Source organism: Sabethes cyaneus, chromosome 1, assembly GCF_943734655.1.
Source record: "Sabethes cyaneus chromosome 1, idSabCyanKW18_F2, whole genome shotgun sequence".
Classification (NCBI taxonomy): domain Eukaryota; kingdom Metazoa; phylum Arthropoda; class Insecta; order Diptera; family Culicidae; genus Sabethes; species Sabethes cyaneus.
Genome location: NC_071353.1, coordinates 163,548,503 through 163,573,058, shown reverse-complemented (window position 1 = coordinate 163,573,058; position 24,556 = coordinate 163,548,503). Strand labels below are relative to the sequence as shown.

The 24,556-nt window shown below is 45.0% G+C and overlaps 1 protein-coding gene across 1 annotated transcript; it reads right to left on the bottom strand.

Moving 5' to 3' along the window:
* Window positions 1-7,305: 7,305 nt before the first annotated feature.
* On the bottom strand, window positions 7,306-22,181 carry LOC128746409 (mitochondrial coenzyme A transporter SLC25A42). Its single transcript, XM_053843461.1, has 7 exons — window positions 21,763-22,181; window positions 19,829-20,685; window positions 9,510-9,732; window positions 9,258-9,443; window positions 8,923-9,188; window positions 8,399-8,585; window positions 7,306-8,331 (listed from the first exon to the last, which is right to left on the bottom strand). Exons 2-7 carry the CDS (start codon window positions 19,980-19,982, stop codon window positions 8,181-8,183), a joined length of 1,167 nt encoding a protein of 388 aa, XP_053699436.1. The 5' UTR covers window positions 19,983-20,685; window positions 21,763-22,181; the 3' UTR covers window positions 7,306-8,180.
* Between the last annotated feature and the right edge of the window lie 2,375 nt (window positions 22,182-24,556).

Genomic DNA, 24,556 nt, shown 5'->3' with positions numbered 1-24,556 from the left:
GCTCCATTATGACTTGACGAAAAAAACCACACGTTCCCATGATTCACCCAAATGCGCGACGTCCGATTAGATCAGTGATGGCCAAACTGCGGCCCGCGGGCCGCATACGGCCCTTCGTGATGATTCGTGTGGCCCGCGGCCTGATATGAGGGATGGCAGACTTATGAATCATTTTTTTGATGACACAGGGGTCACTCAGTTCACTCGTAGTACCTCGAGCATATTGTAGATCTGATTGCTTTCTTGTGATTGTTCCCAAAAATCGACACTTGCTGCCGGCTATTTTACATTTTTGTATGCGCAAGAATGGCCAGAGGTCATTGCGGCCCGCGGACTCATGTAGCGATCTGATTTGAACGGCACCACGCCTATGCCTGTGCACCACTGGATTAGATGAATGACTGTTTCATGGCTTTGTTCCTAATTTTTTCCGTTTCCACCATCCTTTCCAGAATTCTTTATGTCTGCTGACGTATTCATACTCTATCAATTCCCCGAAAGTGTGTCGCGTTATCAAAGTTGTCGCTCTGCCTACAAAACGTCGTATAAGATTCAGTTGAAAGCATATATACAATCTATACTGGACGGCAAGTAGTATACATGAACTTTGCAGCTTTCTGGAGCCTAGCGATCAGTAGCACTTTCTTTCACCGCAAAGATATCCACAACATATGGAGATCATCTGACTAACGAACTATAAACAGATTACATTCTTATCAATAGCTGATGTTTCACCAACATAAGTTACATTCCTACGGGATCTGGACATTGAGACTCGAACCGAAACATTTGCGACGAAACCGTTCAATTTGGGTATAGGAAACTCAAAGGAATCATAAGGCTCAATCATAGGCATCGTAATTACTTATCTGTTTCAGGAAAGCACCTTTTAAGTACATCTGGATAGAAAGGGATCTTAATTTCATTCGGCTTATTTCGAACGAGTGGTTTTACAGGCGGAATACTATCGAAATACCAGCCATGGTTATATTCACTTTCGTTGGAAAAACCTACCCGTCGGAATACAAAATAAGGCTCAATGAATCCTCCAAGCAGTTACCTAGGTAGGGGTCTTATAGGCAACCAGAAGGGGAAAGGTGGCAGACATTTTCAAGCATATGAAACTTCGTCAACAAGTATCTGGTTTGGCAGGGTACCTCTATCTGTGACTTAAAAAAAGCAACATTTGCATTGTAATCGTCAACCACAAAATGTAAGTGAACGAATGTCTATTGAAACGTCTGCTGCCTTTCCTGAAGCAGCAAAATTGTTCCGTGCTGTTTTAGACGCATTTGGTACCCTGCCATTACAGAACATTACAGAGTTCCACCCAATCGAGAAATATTGGATCATCGTACGTAGATTCTACTCTAGAGGAGACTCAAAAAACTGTTGGAAACGAGAAGTAGGCAAACATGGTGGCTCTACAGAATCTAATGGCAGGAATTAAACGTAAGGCCCGGCAGTTTGGATGCGTTCAACTTGAAGGTTTCCCGTATTATTATTATTATTATATATATATAGTTTCCTTGTGTCTGACTGTAACGCTAGATCCTAGCAAACCGTTAAATAAAATAAGATTTCTTCGGATTTTGAGTTCCTTGATGTACAAAAATAACGCGAGAGCCACGAATTGCAAACAGTTGATTGGTAGAATCAAGAAATGCATCCGCAAAGTTGACATGACGGCCGTACAATGCTCCTGTTCGGACATCAAGCGGAAACTTCACCGAACAGCCGATTACGGACCGCTTTCAAATGTAGACTTTTGACGTAGGACTACGTCTTTGTTTACTATACTGGGCCTAGGTAGCACTTTGTGAAAACGAAAATAGAAATGGACGTTTGAATGAAAGATTTCAAATGCTAATAACTACTGAACGAAACTGAACAATTTATATATCGTTGGATAGATAAAATGACCGGCAATTTTATGGGGGGGGGGCTAGAGACCAATTTTAAGGAGGGCGTAAGAGGGGGAGCTCCCATACAAATGAAAGACAAATTTCCTCAAAACTCGAGAACTAATCAAGCAAAGGGAACCAAATTTAGCATGTGGGGGGTTTTTGAGGTAAGATTTTTTTCTATGGTGTACTGAGACCCCTTGTTCTTCTAAGAGGGGGGGGCTCCCATACAAGTGAAAGACAAATTTCCTTATAACTCGAGACCTAATCAAGCAATTAGAACCAAATTGGGTATGTGATGTGATGTGTTTTGACATAATGATTAGAGTATGACAAAACAAAGTGAACAATAAGTTGTTTTGCAGTCGTGCGTGTCCTCATATACAACTCATGACTATGAATTATAAAGCAGTATAGATGATTGCAATATTTAGTTATATCTCAATCATATATTGATTCAGGATTATTAAGTTGCGTGTTATAAAAACCGCTGTATAAAATGCAAGATATAATTAAAAATAATCGTCAAAATTTTCCCTCGTATATTTCCTCCACTTTGGTACATATATGCTCTTATCTGACCTAAAATATAACTTTTTCGTTCAGATATGATGTCGTATTTCTCAGTTGCAATCGAGATATACAAACCAAATGGTTTACTGGGGAATTTATTTTATGATGCATATGAGCCAAATTTTCTGCTATGTTACAAGCGGTAAGCTGTGAAAGTAAACTAGTAAAATATTCTCGGTTCAAAAGACAGTGAATCGACGCCGCTAGCTTACATGCCAGCTGCCATTCATGTCAAAAGAAAAGGATGTTCGAATGGCACTTTATATTTGCGATGAACGTGCTTTGGCTTTAATATCATTTGTAACCAATGGCCCTTTTAAAGGCAACAAGCTAGTTAAAGTAAGATTATTGAAACATGTCAAACTACGCATAATCATATTTAATACAATAATCTGTGGGCTGGCCATTTATTACCATTTCAACCTTTATGATGCACACAAGTGATTTTTAAAAGAAATCTACTTACTTACTTAGGTGGCTTGCCGTCCTAAGACAAGGCCTGTTGAACAAAATTTCTCCTTGTAACTCGGTTGAGGGCTACCGCTCTCCAATTCCTCGGACACCGAGTACTCTCCGCCAGATCTCGCTCCACCTGGTCTAACCATCTTGCTCGCTGCGCTCCAGGTCGTCTTGCTCCTACCGGATTTGAGGCGAACATCATCTTTGCAGGGTAGTTGTCCGGCATTCTTGCAACATGCCCTGCCCATCGCATCCGTCCAGCTTTAGCCACCTTCTGGATACTGGATTCGCCATAGAGCTGTGCGAGTTCATGGTTCATCCTCCGCCTCCATACTCCGTTCTCCTGTACGCCGCCGAAGATCGTTCTTAGCACTCGTCGTTCGAAAACTCCGAGCGCTCGCAGGTCCTCCTCGAGTATTGTCCATGTTTCATGCCCGTAGAGAACAACCGGTCTAATAAGCGTCTTGTACAGGTTGCACTTTGTACGGGGACTTAGTTTGCTCGACCGCAATTGCTTGTGGAGCCCATAGTAAGCTCCGAATTTCACGGCTGGTATCATTGTCCGCACCAGTGAGCCAAGGTAGACAAATTCATCGACTACCTCAAACTCATCGCCGTCGATCAATATACTACTGCCCAAGCGGTGTCGTTCGGCCTCGGTTCCGCTGGCCAGCATGTACTTTGTTTTAGACGTATTTACCTTTAACCCAATCTTTTCTGCTTCGCGCTTTAGTCCGGTGTACTGTTCAGCTACCGGCACAGATGTTCTGTCGATAATATCCATGTCATCGGCAAAGCAGACGAATTGACTAGATTTGTTGAATATCGTGCCCGCGTGTTGATGTCCGCTCGGTTCATAACACCTGGTAGCGCTATGTTGAACAGCAGGCATGAAAGACCATCACCTTGACGAAGCCCTCTGTGTGATTCGAATGAACTTGACAATCCACCCGAAATCCGAACACAGCACTGTGTACCATCCATCGTAGATTTAATCAATTTGATGAGCTTCCTGGGGAAGCTGTTCTCGTCCATGATTTTCCATAGCTCTTTCCGGTCGATGGTATCATATGCAGCTTTGAAGTCAACGAATAAATGATGCTTGGGAACTCTGTATTCACGGCCCTTTTGGAGGATTTGCCGCAGTGTAAATATTTGATCCGTCGTAGACCGACCTTCGACGAAGCCGGCTTGATAAGTTCCCACAAATCTATTCGCAATTGGTGATAGACGGCGGAAAATGATTTGAGACAGCACTTTATAGGCGGCATTGAGGACGGTGATCACTCGATAGTTCTTACAGTCCAACTTGTCGCCCTTTTTATAGATCGAGCAGATAACCCCATCTTTCTACTCCTCCGGTAGCTGTTCCGTATTCCAAATTCTAGCAATTAGTCGGTTCAGACAAACGGCCAGCTCCGCTCCGATGCCATCTTTTCCAGCTTACTTGTTTTTCTTTAGCTGCATGATGGCCTCCTTAACTTCACCTATCGTTGGGGCTGGCACCTCTTCCTCGTTTGCTGCACCGTCGAAATCGCTTTCCCGCCGCCATGGTTTTCCGCCTGGGCGCCATTCAGGTGTTCGTCGAAGTGCTGCTTCCACCTATTGGTCACCTCACGATCGTCCGTCAGAATATTGCCAGTCTTATCCCGACATATTTCGGCTCGCGGCACAAAGCCTTTGCGGGATCCGTTCAGTTTCTGGTAGAACTTCCGCGTTTCCTGAGAACGATGCAGACGCTCCAACTCTGCATATTCCTGCTCTTCCAGGTTGCGCTTTTTCTCCCGAAAGATTTGGTTTCGCTGCATCTTCTTCTGTTTGTGTCTTTCCACGTTCTGTCGTATGACATTGCGCACCTTGGCCGCCCGCGCAGCGTTCTCCTCATCCATCACCCTCCTACATTCATCGTCAAACCAATCGTTCCGCTGATTCCGGGCCACATGCCCGATGGAGCTCTCCGCTACACTGCTGATGGCTGTTTTGATAGTGTTCCAACAGTCCTCGAGAGGGGCTTCGTCCAGCTCGTCCTCTTCCGGCAGCGCAGCTTCGAGCGAATGAGCGTAGTTTGCGGCGACGTCTGGCTGGCTACTTCAGCCGCACGAGATTTAACCGAGGCTGGCGTCGGTACCGAATGTTGTTCACAACGGAGAGTCTTGGGGGCATCTTAACCATCGCTAGGTAGTGGTCCGAGTCAACGTTAGCACTTCGATAGGATCTGACGTCGATAATGTCTGAGAAGTGCCGACTGTCGATCAAAACGTGGTTGATCTGTGATTCTGTCTGATTTGGTGACCTCTCCAGGTGTACTTATGATGGATTCTGTGCTGGAAAAAGGTACTACGTACGGCCATATTCTTGGAGGTGGCAAAGTCGATAAGTCCTCCTCCTGGCCGACCTGAGCATTGAAATCCCCGATGACGATCTTGATATCATGTTTTGGGCAGCGGTCGTATTCACTCTCCAACTGCGCGTAGAATTCATCCTTGTCGTCATCGGTACTTTCGAGGTGAGGGCTGTGCACGTTGATGATGCTTATGTTGAAGAATCGGCCCTTGATTCTCAACCTGCACATTCGAGGATTGATTGGCCACCACCCAATCACCCGTTTCCGCATCTCGCCCTTCACTATGAAAGTTGTACCCAGCTTGTGTGTGTTGCCGCAGCTCTGGTAGATGGTATGTCCATCTCTGAACGTACGTACCGTTGAGCTCTTCCAGCACACCTTCTGCAGCGCTACGACGTCGAACTTGCGGCTCTTCAATACGTCGGAGAGCACTCGAGTGCTCCCTTGGAAGTTGAGAGATCGGCAGTTCCTCGTCCCGAGTTTCCAATCCATAGTCCTTTTTCGTCGCGTGGGTCTATTCCGATTGTTCCAGTCAGAATATATTTGTTCTTCGTTCCGTGCTTTAGTATTTTTCGAGGTGACGGCTTGCAAAGCCTGCTACACCAACCCCCTGTTTCGCCGGAGGGCCAACGAAGCTCGAAAGAGCCCTCCTTTCCTGTTAGCATACGACCTTGGTTTCCACCGGGGCTGGTTACCCGATCTCCACCAAAGTTGCTCGTATCCCGGCTGGTACCACGAGGCGGTAGGAATAGGAGTTGCTGAATAAGAGGCTATGAACCACTGTAGGGTCTATTTTATGCCTACACGTGCACAAGGCACCGACGGTACGCATTATTCAGCCGAAAAGAAATCTATACGTCTCATTGATTGGTTGCAGGCCTTGTACTTATGAACCCCCGTCCACGTATTTTCAAAACGACCATTGTATTCAATAAAGAATTGAATTTGAATATTTCGCTCTTCTCTTTTAAAAATTCAATTAAACAATGGCACTAACACATTCTTATAAACATGCATATGCCAGAAATTCAGTTTACATTAGTCCTTGATCTAATGCTCTGATATAGTCCTACGTCATCCTTTCGTACAACCCTTAGAGCTGTATACCTTGTAGTTTTTTTTCAACAATGGACAATGGGTCTTTAATTTTGGTAAATCAGATCTTCTTCATGTATCTTTGTTTGATTTTGACAACCTGAGAAAAAAAATCCAAAATTTTAGTTGTCACCCGTTACATCGAAGTGCTGCTTCTATCTTTCCGTCCTCTAACGATCCGTCCCGTCAAGATAATGCTAATCTAATCCCGACATATTTGCGGCCTTTGCGGGATGCGTTCAGTTTCTGATAGAACTTTTGCATATTCTGACAACGATGCAGCTTCTGTCTACGTCTTTCCACGTTCTGACGACGCAGTGGCAACCTGCGCATCTTTGCCGCCCGCGCAACATTCTCTCCTTTCATCATCCCCCTGTTACTTGTCATACAAGTCGTTCCGCTGCATCCCGTCCTGATGATGCTCCCTGCTACGTTGTAAATGACTGTTTTAATGGTATCCCAACAGTCCTTGAGAGGAGCTCCATCCGGCTCGTTCTCTTCCGGCAGCGTAACTTCCAGTGATTGCGCGTAGTTTATGGAGATGTCAGGCTGCTTCATCCGCGCGAAATTTAACTGAGGCTGTCCTCGTTATCGAATATCGCTCACAACAAAGAGTTTTCGGTACAACTTAACCATTACTAGGTAATGGTCCGAGTCAAAGTTAGCGCACCGATAAGATCTGACGTCAATGAGGTGTCGGCAGTCAATCAAAACGTGGTCGATCTGTGTTTCTGCCAGATTTGGTGGCCGCCAGGTGTATTTGTGTAGAAGTTTCTGCTGGAAGAAGAGACTACGTTCCGCCAGGTTTTTGGAAGTGGCGAAGATGATAAGTCTTACACCTATTTCGTTGGTCAGCTGATTTATACTATTGGAACTTCTTTCAAATACCATTCATAAAAAAACGAGGACATGTATTATTTTATAAGGTATCATAAATCCTAGTTCTGTTTGTTAATTCGAAGAAGCTTCACAAACTTCCGTGACTACCAACTTAAAGCAATAGCATAAACCTATAAGTTCGTTCTGTTACACAGATCCGCATTCACGCGCTGGTTGGTTGTAAATATTACCAACAACACAATAGTGTTCAAATTTTACTTTTTTGTGTTTCACAACAAACATAACGATTCAAAACAGAAACAAAAATGACACGTTCGTATAAAATATTGGACACTCCAATGACTGACTGTGTAGAAATTTATTGTCATTCAATTCAGACTCTTGTCAATGTTTACTTTACAATTTTTTCTCTCCTCATTTTCGAGTTTGGGTGGTTTTGCCGAAGGAACTTTCGTGGCGATCCTTCCGCGTTAACGCGCGGAAAGAAGGCAGCTTTAAAATAAAAACTAATAAAAGATGAACTAATCAAAACATTTCAAAAAGTGGCTTTCTACTTTTCACTCCTAATTGTTGCTTTCAACCGTACTGCTTTTCCCGTCTGCCCTTTCAACCGTTAATTCTTTTTTACCGCGCACACTTGCCTGTTTACAATTAATTGCACCGTTCTTAGTAGATTGATCAATTGACTGACTGACTGACAAAACAAACAACAATAAATTACCGCCGCCGGCGGTGGCGGCGACCAAGTTCAACGTTCAATCCTTCCCGTGCGCAACATCCGCATCACATGCGGCCCATGGTATCACGTGTCCGAACAAATCAATAATCTCACTCATCTCATCTCAACTGAGCTCTCACCTGGGGGAAATGCTTTCTTCTGCCTGCGCTACGCTACAGTACGACACAGATTCCGGTGTATAGATTCTAGTTTGACGACGGTCGTGGTCTTGGTCGCGGTGGCTTTCCTACCTCTCGTCGCCACCCTGCAGGTGGATAATCTCGCGCAACAGATGCCGAATGTGGTCGTACGTGGCGAAGCTGATACCGACCGCGATCGGACCCTTGATCCAGTTCATACTGAGACCCTTGTAGAAACCCCGGATCAGACCCTCCTCGCTGCGGGTGAGTTTCGAAATTAGAATCAGAAAGTTTTCTCGTTTTGCGGGACGCGCCCGCAACTTACCGATAGATTTTGACCAGTGTCGTCCCGATGGTTAGGTACCGATCGGCGCAGTGCTTCGTAACACCGGTCGTTTGCATTCGCCGCCGGACGATGTCCAGCGGGTAGCTGGAGGACTGGCCGATCATACCGGCCGCAGCGCCGAACATCAGCGATATCACAGTGTTGGGACTTCGGTCGCCCGTGTGCTCTGGAAGAATCGGAATGGAACAAACAATTCGAGCTGATTCATGTTTGCAGTTCCAAAAATAGGCTTAATTTGCAAGGCAAAGCTCCAAATTTAGGCGCTAAAAAGTAGGTGTGTTAGTAACAGGCCTTTTCTCCGTGCCTGCCTGTCTCTAAGAGGGACGGACGGTTGAGTGTTAATTGAGGGACCGACACGGAGCTTAATCAGTAGGAGTCGAAAACAACACGCATGTGACATGTACATGTTAAAAGACTGCCTAATTGGAGTAATTAGCATACCCCAATGAGTTGGCAGATGTCTAAGTTTGTTTTAAAAACCATTTACAAAGTCCTGTACTTACTGTAGTATTCGTTCTTGAGAGTATCGTAGGTAAAGAAGGACATCCCGGCGTACGGGATGACGCCCAGGATGGTCGCCCAGTAGCCCCGGTACAGCGTCCGGGGGCCCTCGCACTGGCAGATTTTAACGAACACCTCCCGGAGCGACTTGTAGCCGGAGTACTTATCCGTTACGGCCATCCGTGCGCGGGCCAAATCCAGCGGGTAGGTCAGCGATTGTGACGTTATGCCCGCCAGCGACCCGGCCAGAAAGCGACGCACTTCGGTGCTGAAATAATAGCAGAAATTAACAACATACAACGGTCCAGCCACCGACCGGAACAGGGGACACACTTACTCGCTGTGTACGTCGACGTGCAGCAGCTTCCTGTACTGCTCGTGCGAGGTGAACTGAATCGCCGAGTAGGGAATGATGCGTGCCATCGTGGCTGAGTTGCCTCGCCAGAGGGCAACGAAGCCTTCTTTGGTGTAGGTGTCCCGCAGGAAGCGCATAGCCGCTGCGAAGGTGTACGGAATATGTTTGCTGAAATGAAACGTTGGAGGTTAAAAAACCTTCGGTTTTTTTTTGTTGGTTTCTTCAGAAACCCACTTGATCTGAAAGTTAATTTTGGTGCGATCCAGCGGAGCGATTGTCGTTTTGGCCAGGGCACCGGCGATTGCTCCCGCAATCAGACTGGTGATGACTACATCTCGGTTGTTCAATCGCTGCTGTTGCTGCGTTTGCTGGTTTGTTGTGCCCGAGGCTGATTTTGTGCTCCTGCTGCCCGTCACCGCCGATGGCGACGGCGAGGACAATGCTTTTGGTGCGTTGACTGCAAATGGAAAGAATAGACTCTATTAAGACTAGCTTGTAGGTCAAAGCAAAGCAAAACTAATATATACAAGCAGAGCATAAAATTCGTCGCATATGATACTTCGTGCATAATATCAGAACGTTCGTGGACTACAAGTTTCCTTACAATTCCTTATCTCGTAGGATTACTGACGATTTTTGTTCAAAAATCTTTCACTATCACTAGATGGTGCTCAAATCCTGCAGTAGCTAAAAGCTACTCAACTCATACAATCACGACACTCTTAAGGCGAAGGTCGTCAGAGGCCAGCTGCTTTTTAACTGATTTCAATACTTGTTTTCACTATTGTTTTGTTTATGCTAAGTTGCTAGTAGTAGGTAATAATCTGTTATGAACAATTATGAAACGTAGAATCGCGTATCTATTTTTGCTGTTGAACCAGATCCGTTGTTTACGGTGAATTTTATTATCAGAGAATTTTATAAGTATATTTTCGACTCTTTACAACCGTTAATTTAATAATGAAAATTATTGGCCAATTTCACGCTCAACGTAAATATGGCATCACTCCCGTTTCCTTGGTAACGTATCAACAACGACGGTCGCGGATTCGGAATTGCAATCGAAACAAAGGAAGTAAAGTTTTTCATATCAATTCAAGTGAACAGTTTGGGCAAAATCATTATAATATCTTACCAGATAACTGGTCGGGTGGTAAATTAAAGTTTTCTGTGTTTCAAGTTAAGTTTCGCGAGTGATGAATGGAACGGCCGAAAAAAATATAAAAAAAAATCGACGGCGAAAAGTGAAAATATAGTGATGAATTTTAATTGGGCAGAAATCTCAGTATTTAGTGTAAGTTATGCCCCAAAAAGTAATAGATCCTATAGAATGCAATGTTTAGTGCTTCGAGTTGCAAGATCTTATTACAGCTAGCGGGTTAGTTGAACTAATTTTATTTTTTTGTGATGGTTTCCCGAGTCTATGGGAGCATGTTGATGCACTGAAGAAGGAAAGGGAAGGGTGATATTCGGTGCCATGGACTCTAACGACCTTGTCCTTAACCGGACAGTTTATCTTTAACCGACCCTTATCATTTGAAGAAAATCGACAAGGTCTCATCCGATATCTACCGTTTTGTAGGTACCTCTGAACATGAAAGTTCAACACATTTGCTTTGCTTCGATTGCGGGGCCCTTACTTTATCTAGGTATAACAATCTCAAATCTTTATCCATCCAGATTCACCCTTGAATTAGTACCACTGAAATTAACACCTCTTCTGTTAAGTACCGTGTACTTTGTTCTGCTCGCAGCACCCTGGCGAAGGACCTGAAACAAAGTCTGCTCATGCTTCGGAGCACCATGCGTGCTGCAACGAAGGAACACAGTGAACTCGACGCGCGAGTAAAAGTGAGGCGAGAAGGCGTTTGAATCGAGATCTGTACAAACGAATGCCTGCCTATCAACGACTGACCACACCCCGTGGCCCTTGCGACTACGGAAGCAGTCCAATGACAACAAGGTATCCACCAAACGTGTAAGGAAGTCCCCAGGGAAAGAAACCCCCACGGGCCCGAAGAAGCGCTTAATCGCTGAGGGTCGCAAGCCAACAGAAGAACCCACCGAGGGTAACAAGACGCAGTTAGCATCCGACAATCAGTGGGAATTACTGAAAAAGAAGGCCAGGAAGAAAGAGAAGGATCGAACTCCACCGAAAGTGGTCAGAAAAAAGAGGAACAAAGGCGATGCTCTTATCCTCAAAACTGAGGGGCTGAGATATTCAGAAGTTCAGAAGTCACGGCCTTCAACATGAGAGGGGACGATCAGCTGAAGGGTCTTGGCGCGGATGTGCGGAGTATTCGCCGCTCCCGCACGGGTGATATGATCCTACAAAGTGCTGGCAGAAAAGGTCCTTGGTGATAGCGTACCGATCCACGCACTAACGTCTGAGATGACTCTCCAGCTTAAAAAGCTGCTCGAGATTACTGAAGCGGTCGAACTGGCACGAGCTCTCCAAGCAATGTAACGTGGTGGTGACTACCGAAGCAGTCCGTCTGCGCAAGGGACCGGCGGGAACCCAGGTAGCTACAATAAGACTTCCACTGGTAGACGGAAATACAGCCCTGAAGGCGGCCAAGCTGAAGGTGGGATGGTCCGTATGCCCACAGAGCGTGTTTCAGCAGCCGAGGGCCTTTGCTTTGAGCGAGGGCACAAGTCCTGAGGCTCTAAAGAGCCTGACAGAAGCCACCTGTGTAGGAAATGTGGCGGTGCGGGCCATATAGCAAGGGACTGTACTGCGCCGCCCAAGTGCCTGATATGTACAGGCCAACGGGACGCTAAGCACACAACAGGAGGCCCAAAGCGCCTGGCAGGAGCGTCGGCGACTAAAACCCCCCAACGCTTGGGCGGTTGAGTGGGGAAGCTGTCGCACGGACCATAGGGATCGGATTCTGATCGAGGCTCTGGCAAAGCTCAACGTAGACCTGACCAACGTCAGCACCACAAGTACCTTCAGTAGAAATGGTGCAGCTGCAGAGTCTATCATCGACGTGAAATTCGGCAGTCTTGGTCTGATAGGAGACTCCAGGGTAGACAATGGCTACACTCACAGTGACCATCAGGCAGTCCGCTATGGTGTTGGTCAGATAACGAGGCGGCAAACGGCGGGTAGAGCCAGCACTCCAACCCCCCGTGGATGGAAGACATCATACTTTGATTCCGAAGTATTTGTGGAAGCAATCCGAAGAGACTGCGGTAATCGCCGTATGCCCGATCCGAATGCTGATCATTTGGTTGAGGTACTGTCGCTAGCGTGTGACGCCACCATGCCTAGGAAAAGCCGACCTAGGAATGGTAGGTCACCGGCTTACTGGTGGTCAGAAGAAATTGCAGAACTCGGTGGAACCTGCTTTCGTGCAAGGAGGATTATGCAACGAGCTCGTTTGGACGAGGGAAGGACAGAATGTCGAGTAGCAGTAGTTGCTGCACGCGCAGCGCTTAAGAGTGGGATAAAACCTAACAAGCGAGCCTGCTTTGAAAGGTTATGTGCTAGTACCAATGCGAACCCGTGGGGTGATGCCTACAGGGTCGTAAAGGCAAAGACCAAGGGCATGATGACGCCTGCAGTGTGATCGCCAGATACTGGAGCGAATCATCGATCATTCCGCGCCACGAGCCAAGGCCCTGGCCCCAAGCCGCTGAGTCATCTTACGGCCAACGTTCCAGTATCTCAGGCCATAGCGGAGGATGGTCGGCCTCCATGCCGAAGATCCAAAGTAATGTGGGCGACGGCGGTTTGGAGGTCGTGGAGGAAGTGACGGTTACGAACGAGGAACTCATTGAGATCGCTAAATCCCTTAGGGTAAGCAAAGCACCGGAGCCAGACGGAATTCCGAATATGGCCATCAAAGCGGGTATTCTAGAAGCTCCCAAATTATTCGGGGCAGTAATGAGTAGATGCCTGGAAGCTGGCCATTTCCCGGACAGATGGAAGCGACAGAACCTGGTCCTATTGTCGAAGCCGGAAAGACCTCCGGGTGTCCCCTCACAAACGGGGTCTGTTAAGGAACCAATTCGGCCTTCGAAAAAGCAAATCTACGGTGAATGCCATCTTGTCTGTCACTAAGACAGCCGAGGTGGCGATTCAGCGCAAGAGGACAGGTATCCGATATTACGCAGTTGTCACGCTCGACGTGAGGAAAGCGTTTAATAGCGCTAGCTGGGACTCCATAGCCAACTCGCTTCGCCGTGTCCCAGTGCCGGTGTCGCTGTACAGTATTCTGGAAAATTATTTCCAGAATCGTGTGCTATGCTACAAGTGCATTCCAATCACTGTTGAGGCTAAAGTTTCCGGTAGGGGTGGTGATTATCAGCTTTGCGGATGACATCGCCTTAGAAGTCTACGGTGAATCTATCAGAGAGGTTGAGTTGACGGCTGCCCACTCTATAAGCATTATTGTTGAAGATTGGATGCGATCCAGGAAACTGGAGCTAGCGCATCATAAAACGGAGGGTATCGTGGTGAACAACTGCAAGTCGGTGCAGCAAGCAAATATCAGCGTCGGGGACTGCACTATTTCGTCAACGCGGTCCTTAAAACTCCTGGGAGTCATGGTCAAGGTCAAGAAAAGTTTCAAGGTCAAATTTCCCCACGCATTTTCTTTGTGATTACCTAGCTTTACAGGCAGGGACGACAGTTAAATACACTATCTGTTTAGTGTGGCTTCCTTTAACAAAAAAAGGAACAAAATTCCTCCTTCCCAACAGATCGAAGGTTCTTTACGACGTTAAAACCTACAACAATTTGATATCTGTGCTTGGGATCAATCGGAACTCGGCAATCGGAACGGATTTCTCGCAAGACATAAGAAGAAGCGGATTTGAAACGACTCAATCCTGACCATCCCGTTTTGGTAATATGGATGCCAGACAATAAAATCGTATTGGAGAATCGAACGGACGAGTGAGCAGTCTAACGCCTTGAGACAATACACGTTGGTGAAGCCTTTAACGATGCGGAAGAGGAATCCTAAGGTTCTGGATGCTTTGTCTTATAACAAATGTGTCGTCTAAACGATAACTGACTGTCCAAGACAGCGCCGAGATCCTTCACCTGGTCGACACGTTGGATTTCAGTACCATGGAGCTTGCAGTCAAGAATCACAGGTTGACGGATTCGGGCGTAAGCAATAATGGAGCATTTTCAGGATTCACAAGCATACAGTTCAAGTTACACCAATCCATAAAGGTATCAGACTCTCGTTGACAACGAATTGCATCGACCTTGGAGCGAATCCTCACGTAAATCTTTAAATCTTTGGCGTAGGATAAACGAGCGCCTTTAAGAACGTGGTTGACATCATTGAAGTACAGCAGGAAGATTAACGGTCCCTAATGACTACCTTGTGGGATTCCAGATGAGGCTAAAGACGCAATAAATTGAAAACCTTCAACCGACACAATCAGTTTACGACCTGCGAGATAAGAATTAAATCAACGCAGCACACGCCCGCCGATACCGAGTCTTCTCAATTTAGCAACTGCAACATGATTGATTTTGTCGAACACCGCAGATAAATCAGTATAGATGACGTCCGTTTGAGCACGATCCGCTAAGCTTCTTGCAATATATGATGTGAGACATAGAAGATTCGTAGTACTTGATCTACATGCGATCAAAAAAAGCAAAGCTATGGGTATAAACGTCCTTCAGAACTTGACCCTTCTTTATTCACATACTTCGCAGCCGTTTATTAGAGTACAGGAAAATTACGGGGCTAATGCAAAGATCCTATTACCTCTGTAGCGGCACCGCTCAGTAGAGATTCGAACGTACGACGACTGGCTTGTTAAGCCAGCATCATACCCCGGAGCTCCATGATTCCACGTTGATTATCACATAGATATTTTACGAACAAGAAACATATGGACAGTTTTCCATACGGACGGAAATACCCCGCTTGAGATGGACAGACTAAACACAAGCGGAAGGGGTATAAGCAGGTCAGCGATGTGCTATTTCAAAAAACACAGACGGGATACCATCTGGGCCGACTTCAGTCGAGGATTTTAACGTTGAGGCGGCTCTCAAGATCATTGTTTCGTCGAAGTTGATTACCCAGCGTACCATCAGCCATAAGCGGAATATAGTAAGTAGCCTGAGTAACTTGGTCGACTGGGATCAGTTCATCGCAAAATCTAAGCTTAACTTGGTAGAAACGTGATTTCTCCGCCCTTCACATCTGTGGTCCAAAGAACAACTAACTATCGGATCTCAGTTTGAGCCCATAATGCCAATTGATCACGTAATCCGCTGCGTTGACCCTAGATTTACGTACTGCTATTCCTTTTGGTTGGACTTCGAAAGCACCTCACCTATTCTACACGCGACAAATTATCAAGAGTGACAATGGTCGGAATGAATTCATGAAAAAAAAGCAGGATAGCTATGATCAGCTGCGTCAGTTTGTTCGGAAAACCATAGATTATAGCACACGACTGTATCGTATGTTGCTCTGAAATCCTCGAAAACATTATGCGTGGGCACGTCGCATTCCCGACATTTCAGGAGGATCCGTAGCAACACGGACCCTTATATACCCCGGCTGATACTGTCCTACGAATTCTCTTGCTATTGGGGATAAACGACGTAAAAAAATCTGGGAGAGCACCTTGAAGGCGGCGTTGATCAGCGTAATGTTACAGTAAACCACATCTTCCATCCACTCCTCCGGTGGTTTCTCATCCTCCTAAATCTTTTAATTTATCCAGTAATGTGCCATTGCTAGTGATTCTTTACCATTTTTGCAGAGTTCTGCCGGGAGTCGGTCCTTTCCGGCGGTTCTATTAATCTTCAGTTGACCGATTTCTCGCCGATTTCTGTTATATCGCCGTTGAGAGGCTCATCGAAGAACTACTTCCGCCTGTCGACCACCTCACACTCCCTCGTGGAAATGCTTAGATAGTTTTTCCATGCTCTTTTTCCTCTTCATCGCTAGTTGGCATTCTCCGTCAAACCAATCATTTCGTGCACTCGAGGTTTCCACTTCTTATTCCGCGGCCGAATGTATCCTACTCTACCGGTTTTCGAGGGTCGAAGCATCTAGCTCCACAGAGGAAGGCAGAGCTTTATCTAGTACGTGCGCGTAGTTCTCTGCAACTCGCGGGTTGTCTAATTGCCGAATGTTTAACCGAGGAGGGCGGATTTGTCGCGAAGTATCGATAGCACATGTAACACTACAAGGTAAAGGTCCGAGTTAGTGATGTTCGAGAAAAACCGGCCTTTGATGAAAATATTCTGTTCTGTCTGTTTGGTTCAAGGTTCGTTAATCAGGTGATCTCCGGGTAGCTTTGTGGATAGCTTTGCGGGGAAAGAAAGTGTTTCTGGTCACCAGACCTCGGGAAGCTGCAAAGTTGAGGCATCGCTGGCCGCTATCGTTCATATTAGTGTGCAGGCTATGAGGCCCGATCACTGGTCTACCTACACAATGCTTCTCTGTCGATCTGGGATGACGACCTTGATGTCCCGTGGCGAACAACTATCATACGTTGCCTCCAGCTGCTCAAAACACACTCCCTTCTCATGGTCGTGTCCACCTTCACTTGGACAGTGCACGTTTATGATGGTGTAGTTGAAAGACCGACCGTTTATCCTCAACATACACATCCTCTCGTTGCTCGTTCCTGCATTCTGCCCATCACTGCAAAGGCCGTTCCCAGCTCATTGGTCACTCCACTCCGCTCTGGTAAAATTGGGTTTTGCCGTCACGTATCCTCCACACTATGGGATTCAAACTGATCGAACAGCACCCTCCTTTCATTTCATATCTTTATTTCGTCACTTTTGCCCATGCCGAATGTTCCAAGTCGAATTCCCTTGATTATTCGTAGTAAAGCAGGTTAAGGTAGGTTGCCTTACTAGAACCACACTGCCGAATCTCGTGATGGGGCTGGCATTTTAGCTGTAGAGCCGAGACAACAAATTGCTTATTTCAGCCGTTCGCTTCGGATCAGACGCTATTGTGAGCCGCTCCTAACCTGGAGCATAATCGCCCACTTGGTTGAGGAATGGTCAAGCTACCAAGAGACTCCCCTGACATGGGAACAGACACTCAAGGCTGATATTATTCCTCGTCTTCCCTGTCGGTATACGACCTTAGTTTCCTGCATTTGCAACCACGATCTGTTTGAGCTCGTTGTGCCATACCCTCCGTTATGTATAATGTAAGACACAGCAGATTAGACCATATATTGGAACGTTGTTGGCTGCTAGGGCACCACGGTCCGCGCTCAGTACCTCATTGATGAAAACACTTGCAAACTTCTTGGAAAAGAAACGGCATGTAACCTGAGGAGTAGCACCAACTTCCCCGTTGTATTCCATTAATGCTGGGAGCCCGGACTCTTTGCGTTGCTCGTTTACGTAATTCCAGAAACACTTCGGGTGATGCTTCAATCTTCGTTGAGTACTGCGTTGATACCGCGAAAAACATTGGCGACTGACTTGCCTGTATAAATTGTTTATCCTCGTATAGTGGAGTTTTAGTGAAAGCGTACGAAATTTAGTGAATCGTCTTAATGCTGCTCTTTTGTATGACTTCAACCTGCGTAGCTCATTCGTGTGCCAAGAGGGATGAGATGTACTGCGGAGACTACTTTTCGGTACATGTCGATCGATAGCATATATCAGGACATGAGTGAAGGTCTGCGCAGCGGCTTCCACGTCGTCGGGATCTAGTGTGTTTGCCCAGTCAACACTAGACTACAAATCATTAATGCTTTGTTGATCAGCTTTACGAAAGTTATATGAGATAGCAGCTGGACATTCATCGAAGTCCTGAAGGAGTTTATCTTCTATGCAGACGATCAGAGGAGGATGGTGTGGGACTCTCTTGATTAACAGACATGGAGCCGCTGAGATGAATGGGGCCTTGTCCTGTGAGCTCACGAAGCAGAGGTCTAACGAAAGGTTGTTCACGTTGACGACAAGATTAACTTGATGAAGCATTGCAGCACTATGGTTGTCAAGAAGATCAATTGAATTTTCAGAATCAGAGTAGAGGAAACCGCTACGGGCAGGTTTCCACGAGATATCTGGCAAATTGAAGTCGCCCAAAATAACTATCTCATCGAGCGGCGTAGCGTCCCTCATAACTGAGTAAACTGACTGGCAGTGAGCGTCAATTAGATCGTTGTGCCGGACGCAATCAGGTGGGATGTATAAGGCACACAAAAAGAGGAAGCGATCACTCTTGATGGCCGTCCAAACCTGTTCTACGCAGTTTCATGAGTCCTACTCAATTGCTCTTGCTTTCAATCCACGTCGAACAGCTATCAGAACACCAACGCCAGTGGATTTGCGGCTGTTGTTAGGGTTCCGATCACAACGGAAAACTTCGTAATCGGATCCAAAGACTTGCCTGGAAATCGTCTGAGAGTTAAGCCACGTTTCGCAAAAGACACTTATATCATAGCAACAATCCGATACGACAAGTCGGTAGTCTTCAATATCGGAATTCATTCCACCGGCGTTTTGATAGAAGACTAGGACATCTTGCTTGCGACTTCCTGCTGCGTTATCCTCGCGTCAGTAGAAAGCCGGGCCGAGACGGAGCTGTCTACGCTGCCATAAACGTTGCCCGCAGTGCTGTGAATTGGATTGACATCACACAGCGAATGAACGGATTCTCGAGTATACTTGCCAGAGGAAGCAAGTTGGAAGACTCCTGATCCACATCATCTAGCCACAGTTCCGGGACGACTTAGCTGAATACTGGCGGGAAACGGCAGGACTGGGTTAGAGGAACCAGGAGCTTCCAAAATGCAATCTGATGAGCGTCGATCTGCACTAAGGTTGCTCGTATTCCGATACAACGGTATTTACAACGGCAAGGTAGGGTTATGACAATGCTTGATGTTTATGCATTTATCAATAGTGTATATTGAAAAATGAATTGTTTGAATAGCTTTCGAATTGGTGGAGGAATGACCGAGTTATTAGCGCTCAAAACCTATCAGTTTTCGTGACACTCGTATGTTTAGATTTTTTGGAATGACACCCTACTTTTGCTACACTTTCCTGTGGCAAAAAAAACGCTGGACTAGAGGAAGAGCGTGCTGCCGCTTAATCGTTTTCCGAACCTATTTGCCGGTAGCTGTAATTGCATAATTTGTTTACCACGCATTGTTGAAGCACATTTGCACTTGTTCGCAATCGAACTCGACCAGTGGTAAAATCCAGTGTGAATGGTTGAGTGACTGGTTGATCGTATCGTTATCTTGATGTTTACCCAGCACATACGGTATTTACATCCATCAAAGTATCATCTGTAACGACGTACACCCCTCTGCATTCGCACTGGAAACTATCAGTTAATTTATAGAACAAATATTTACTCAACTGATTAGAAACAAGATCATAACAATTTAATCAAGTTAGGGCCGTTTCACTTCTAGCAATTCGATGAAGTATTTGAAAAAAAAGCATTGATGAAACACCAATGTGCTATAAAATGCCAAATAAAGTTCAAATGTATTATAGCAAAAGCTAACTGGCATTGTATTATGTAACATTTGGCACTAATTATTACAACGATTTCAGAAACCATACTCACATTCGTCACTCTTATCAGTCCTGTCCCGCAGCGGGACTTTATCGTGGCTCAGTCCCATCGGTGTTGTACCACCGGAAGTGCCAGCGACAGCGACAACGGCAGCCGCCTCAGCTGCGCCTCCTCCACCGAACAGGCGGCCATTTAGATTGGCCATCTCGTGATATCGCGTTGGTCGGGTTCAGTGGACTCCTTTAGAGAGAATGAACCCGTTCCAGTATTTTTCCCCCGAACGAACCTCACACCCCGATCTGTCGCTCGCCCGCTGTCGACGGTAGTAGTACAGTTATAATTGCAATAATTGCAACGCCAATTAATTTGTATTATCTTTTATCACTTTCTTTGCGCTGGCATTCTTCTTCGCGGCGCTGATCGTCAACACGCGCCGACCGGTTTTTTTCCTGTTCTTCCGTTTGTATTTAAGTGTTTTCAAGATCACCTTGCGCAATTTGACCGACAAATTTGCTGTTGGCGCTCTTCTGATATAACTCGTGTACTGTCTGACTGACTAACTGATCTTCCGACTTTCGCTTAGACCCAATAATATTTTTTCTTCCTGTCCTGTTCTCGAGTTTATTTTTGTACCAGTCTGACAGAAAAAAATTTGCCGCTGCGCGTGTTTGTGCGTTGGCATCCAAGCTTGCTATGACGACGACGACGGCGGCGGTTGTTTACATCGCGACGCTGACACCACCCTGAGTCTAAGTATCGTTCAATGCCCTTCTCGGAGCGCTGGGCGGCTTCACGATAAAAACGACTAAAACGACGAAGGGCCTTTGCTCGGCGGATCGGTGGTGGGTGAAAAAAACAATATTTTCAATTTTCAAGGTTCTTCTATATAATGAAAATAGCTCCGCTATCTGTAATGGCAGAAAAAGCATAAAAATATAAATATTATTTCAGCAGCAACGGGAAAACACGTACATTAAAGTTCAAAATATTTACATTACTTAATTCCCCGAGTTTAGTGATTCATCATTATAACGCTTTCATCGATTTTGTGCAGCGAAATTTCCAACGCCAACTGAGAGTGTGAGTGCAGTTGTGAACTTTGTTTTGATTTCGCGATCCAAATCCTTTGAAGGTTGTATTTGTGCGAATGAAAGGTGAATGATAAACAAGAGTCTTTACAACGGACGATCGAACTGTGCGTTGAATGTTATTCTTTTATTTGTAATCAAAAAGCCTTGCAGTTTTAAAACGTAGGTTTGTTTGTTCAAATGACGCTAAATCAAATCATAATTGGACCCAATTCAATGAAATATACTTCAACCAAGTTAACCACCCAACCTAATGGAACCAGTTTTATCCATACTCGTAACGACTGATGTGCAAAACGAGTGTCGGTTGTCTAGGTTGCCAGATAGCGGCCGAGGCGTTCTAAAAATAGAATAACAGACGATGCCGCTTCATTGGACCATTGGACAGCTAGCCTAGCTAGCGAATTCCTTCGCATCACTGCAATATTTTCCACCTAGAATTGATACACACGAGCGATATGCAAAAAAAACAACTTCCTCTGCTGAGTGATGACAAACCGTGACACATGCCAAATGTAATTCATAACCAGATGAAAACACTTTTAAGGAAAAAATAAAATTAAGCTTGCTAGCTGTGCGCAATAAAACGTGACATCAGCGAAATCAAAGTAACCTTTGGATCGCCATACGACATAGCAAACAATGAGCAACCCAAGGCGATAAACAAAAGCTCAGAGATTAATCGAGCTAGCAAGGGACGCGGGTTTTAGTCTGATATAAAATTCAATTAAATTTTTCCGATTACATAAACAGTCTGCCCCGATCCTGACTACAACTGAGCAAGCCTATTCCTTTGTGGTTAATAGCTAAAGATAGATGCCGTCGCTTATCAGTGCGGCCGCCACGAGCATTTCAAAGCTTATCGCTTAAGAAGAATCAGGAAAAGAAGATTCTTACCTCTTAGATAATCAGCGCCAGCAATCCGATCCGTTTGCTGATCCAATCACTCCGGAAATTGAGATGTCTCTAAGAATCACATTTGTTTCGTGCAAATAAATTGTGCAGGAGTCTTTAGGAGAAAAACAAACTAATTAACTGGCACACGGATTATGCAACTATTCGCTAACTGCTTCGGACAGGGACACACTTCAATAATAACTGGGAAAATCTACCGAAAAAAAAACAGATTCACACTTTCGGTTTCCTCCACGTCCACCGGGTTGGTTGGTAGTCAGTCACGTACCGTTCACAACTACAAGCCAAATTATTTTCCTTTTCCGTTCGACACTGAACCCGACCCTACCTTAACCGTATAGCTAAGCTACTAAACTAAACTAAAAGAACATCCACGAAACGACGACCGCGGATTCGCTTTTCCACGACCAACCAACTGCGATGCGAATGTGGAAATGAAAAATTACTATGCAAAAATTACGACGCAACGAACGTCGGCGAGCGAAATGCCGCTTTCCTGCTGTAGGACAAAGAGAGAAGGCACCATATTGCACAACTGCTTACTCGCGTGTGATTAAATCAACGGCGGCGGATGACACAAACAAAATTCATCAGCTGTTTTTGACGTTTACACTCTTTTCGTTCTGGCGGGTTTGCGAGATTACAGCGCTGGGCGATATTAATTTATGCTTATCAGTGTGGGGCACCAGAATAGCAGCGGACGAAATGCGGACAAAAAATCTGGCATTAGTTTTCAGAAGGTCGCATAATGCATGCAAAAGGGTTGATTATGCGACTTTTTAAACTAAAGCCAGAAATATTGTGAAAGGAAAGAATTTTCCAAAGAGACTTTTGAAATTTTTATTATTTTGAAATTTCGATGAAATGCCTTATAAGGGAATCTTTGTCGTTTAAAAAAGAAGAGTCTCAGTCAAGCAGAATTTGAAAAAGTTATATGTGGGACGATTGAAGGACTATCCAGCTTTCCACGAGCGATAATGGCGGTTATTGCCCAGTAAACCATTTGGTTTGTATATCTCGATTGCAACTGAGGTATACGAAATCATATCTGAACGAAAAAGTTATATTTCACGCCATATAAGAACATATATGTACCAAAGTGGAGGCGATATACGTGCGAAAATTTTGACAACTATTTGTAATTCTATTTTGCGTAGTTTTTATAACACGCAACTAAATACTCCTGAATATATGATTAAGATATAATCAAATATTGCAATTCCCAAGGAACAATTTTTGCTTATTAAACGTTTAACCGACAGCTTTTATTCAGCACATGCTGTATAGCTGCTTTTCAAGTATGTCTAAATACCTCTGTTCAATGCTTATACAGTTGGTTTTGGAGAATTTAAGCAGCACAGTGCTGAATATGGGCGTGGAAGATGCGTTTGTATGACTGTTAAGCAACGTATAGTAAAATGTTTATTCAGTACGTATAGATATGTTTATTAAACTTCTGCTGATGACACTGAAGCTACGTTTATTCCACAGCAGTTCAACTTTTAGACAAGCAAAAAGAAAAAAATATGCAGGAAGTATTTTTTTTATTTTGTGGGTTTCGCTATTTTCATGGCCATTTTTGTATGCATATATTATAATTTAATAAGAGACTTTAGTAGAAAATCATTGGTTGACTCTAAATTGATCAAGCCTGCCATATACTTTTTTTATTCACCCGGGTTCGAACTTACATCCTATCGGTCGGAAGCCGTCAACGAACACATCTGAGATAATCTGACATATGACAGGCGCCAAGTTTTCAGCCGATGTAGATTTACCAGCTTAAGTTTGTCAAGTGTGGAACAAAAATTGGCTAAAATACATTTAAGCGCTGAAGAGTAGTTTCTTAAATCATGTTTGGCTTCTGCTGTACAAGATTACTTTAGAAGTATTTATTCCGCACATTTAATAAACTATTTGTACTAACATAAAGCATTTCGCTTGTACCACCAGCAACATAACACAGTCGCAACGCAGAGGACTTTTTTCTTTTGAATATTGACGACGGTGAGCGGTGCTACTGAATAAAATTAACTGGAAACCAGAAATCCACAATGTTCGGTTAGCGATTGTTCATTTAGTTAGCAGTGATGTGACTAGCAGCAGCAGTGATTAGTTAGCAGCAGGAGTGATTCGTGTTAGTACCGCAGAGGAGGAGTACTTTTGTCACCCCGTCATTAGTTTACGCAGATAGTCCTGAGCTTCCAGAAAACAAAAAAGAGCAGCGGATGGCACGAGAAGCAGTGGCAAGTGGTGTTTTCGCGCACCGGCAGCGGGAGCAGTGGTGGTATCGCCACTATGCCACCCGATCATAACAATTCTGGCGGCTTTAGCCCGACGGAATTCATCTCGCTGAGTAAATCCATTGTGAGTAACTCGCAAAGCGTCAAGCAGCCGGCTGCTTTTGGATATAAGTTTGTTAAAGTTAAATTTCGGTACGACGAGGGCCAACAACACACCGAGGGAAAAGATACACACCGTACAGGCAACACTTAAAAGGATTTCCACGACCAGCAAAGATTTGCGGCGGCTAAAAGTGGTTATGCAAATGTTTTCTATTCTTAATGTACCAAAAAAATAAAATAAAAATAAAGTGTACCTAACATAAATTTAAAGCATAAATTATAAAGTGTAATTCAAGTTATTGGTGTTATTGGCTGCCATCAAGCACCTTTTATTCCACACCTGCTCTTGGTGGTGCTACTGATACGTTTGTACGACGATTAATCGACACATATTCCACAATTCCTCTTAGCAATGCAGCTGATGCATTTGG

Coding starts and splice junctions, on each gene's coding strand:
- LOC128746409 (XM_053843461.1), bottom strand. CDS start 19,982: ATGGCCAATCTAAATGGCCGCCTGTTCGGTGGAGGAGGCGCAGCTGAG. Junction 9,444..9,509: donor AAAATTAACTTTCAGATCAA/GTGGGTTTCTGA, acceptor GTTTCATTTCAG/CAAACATATTCCGTACACCT. Junction 8,332..8,398: donor ACACTGGTCAAAATCTATCG/GTAAGTTGCGGG, acceptor ACTCACCCGCAG/CGAGGAGGGTCTGATCCGGG.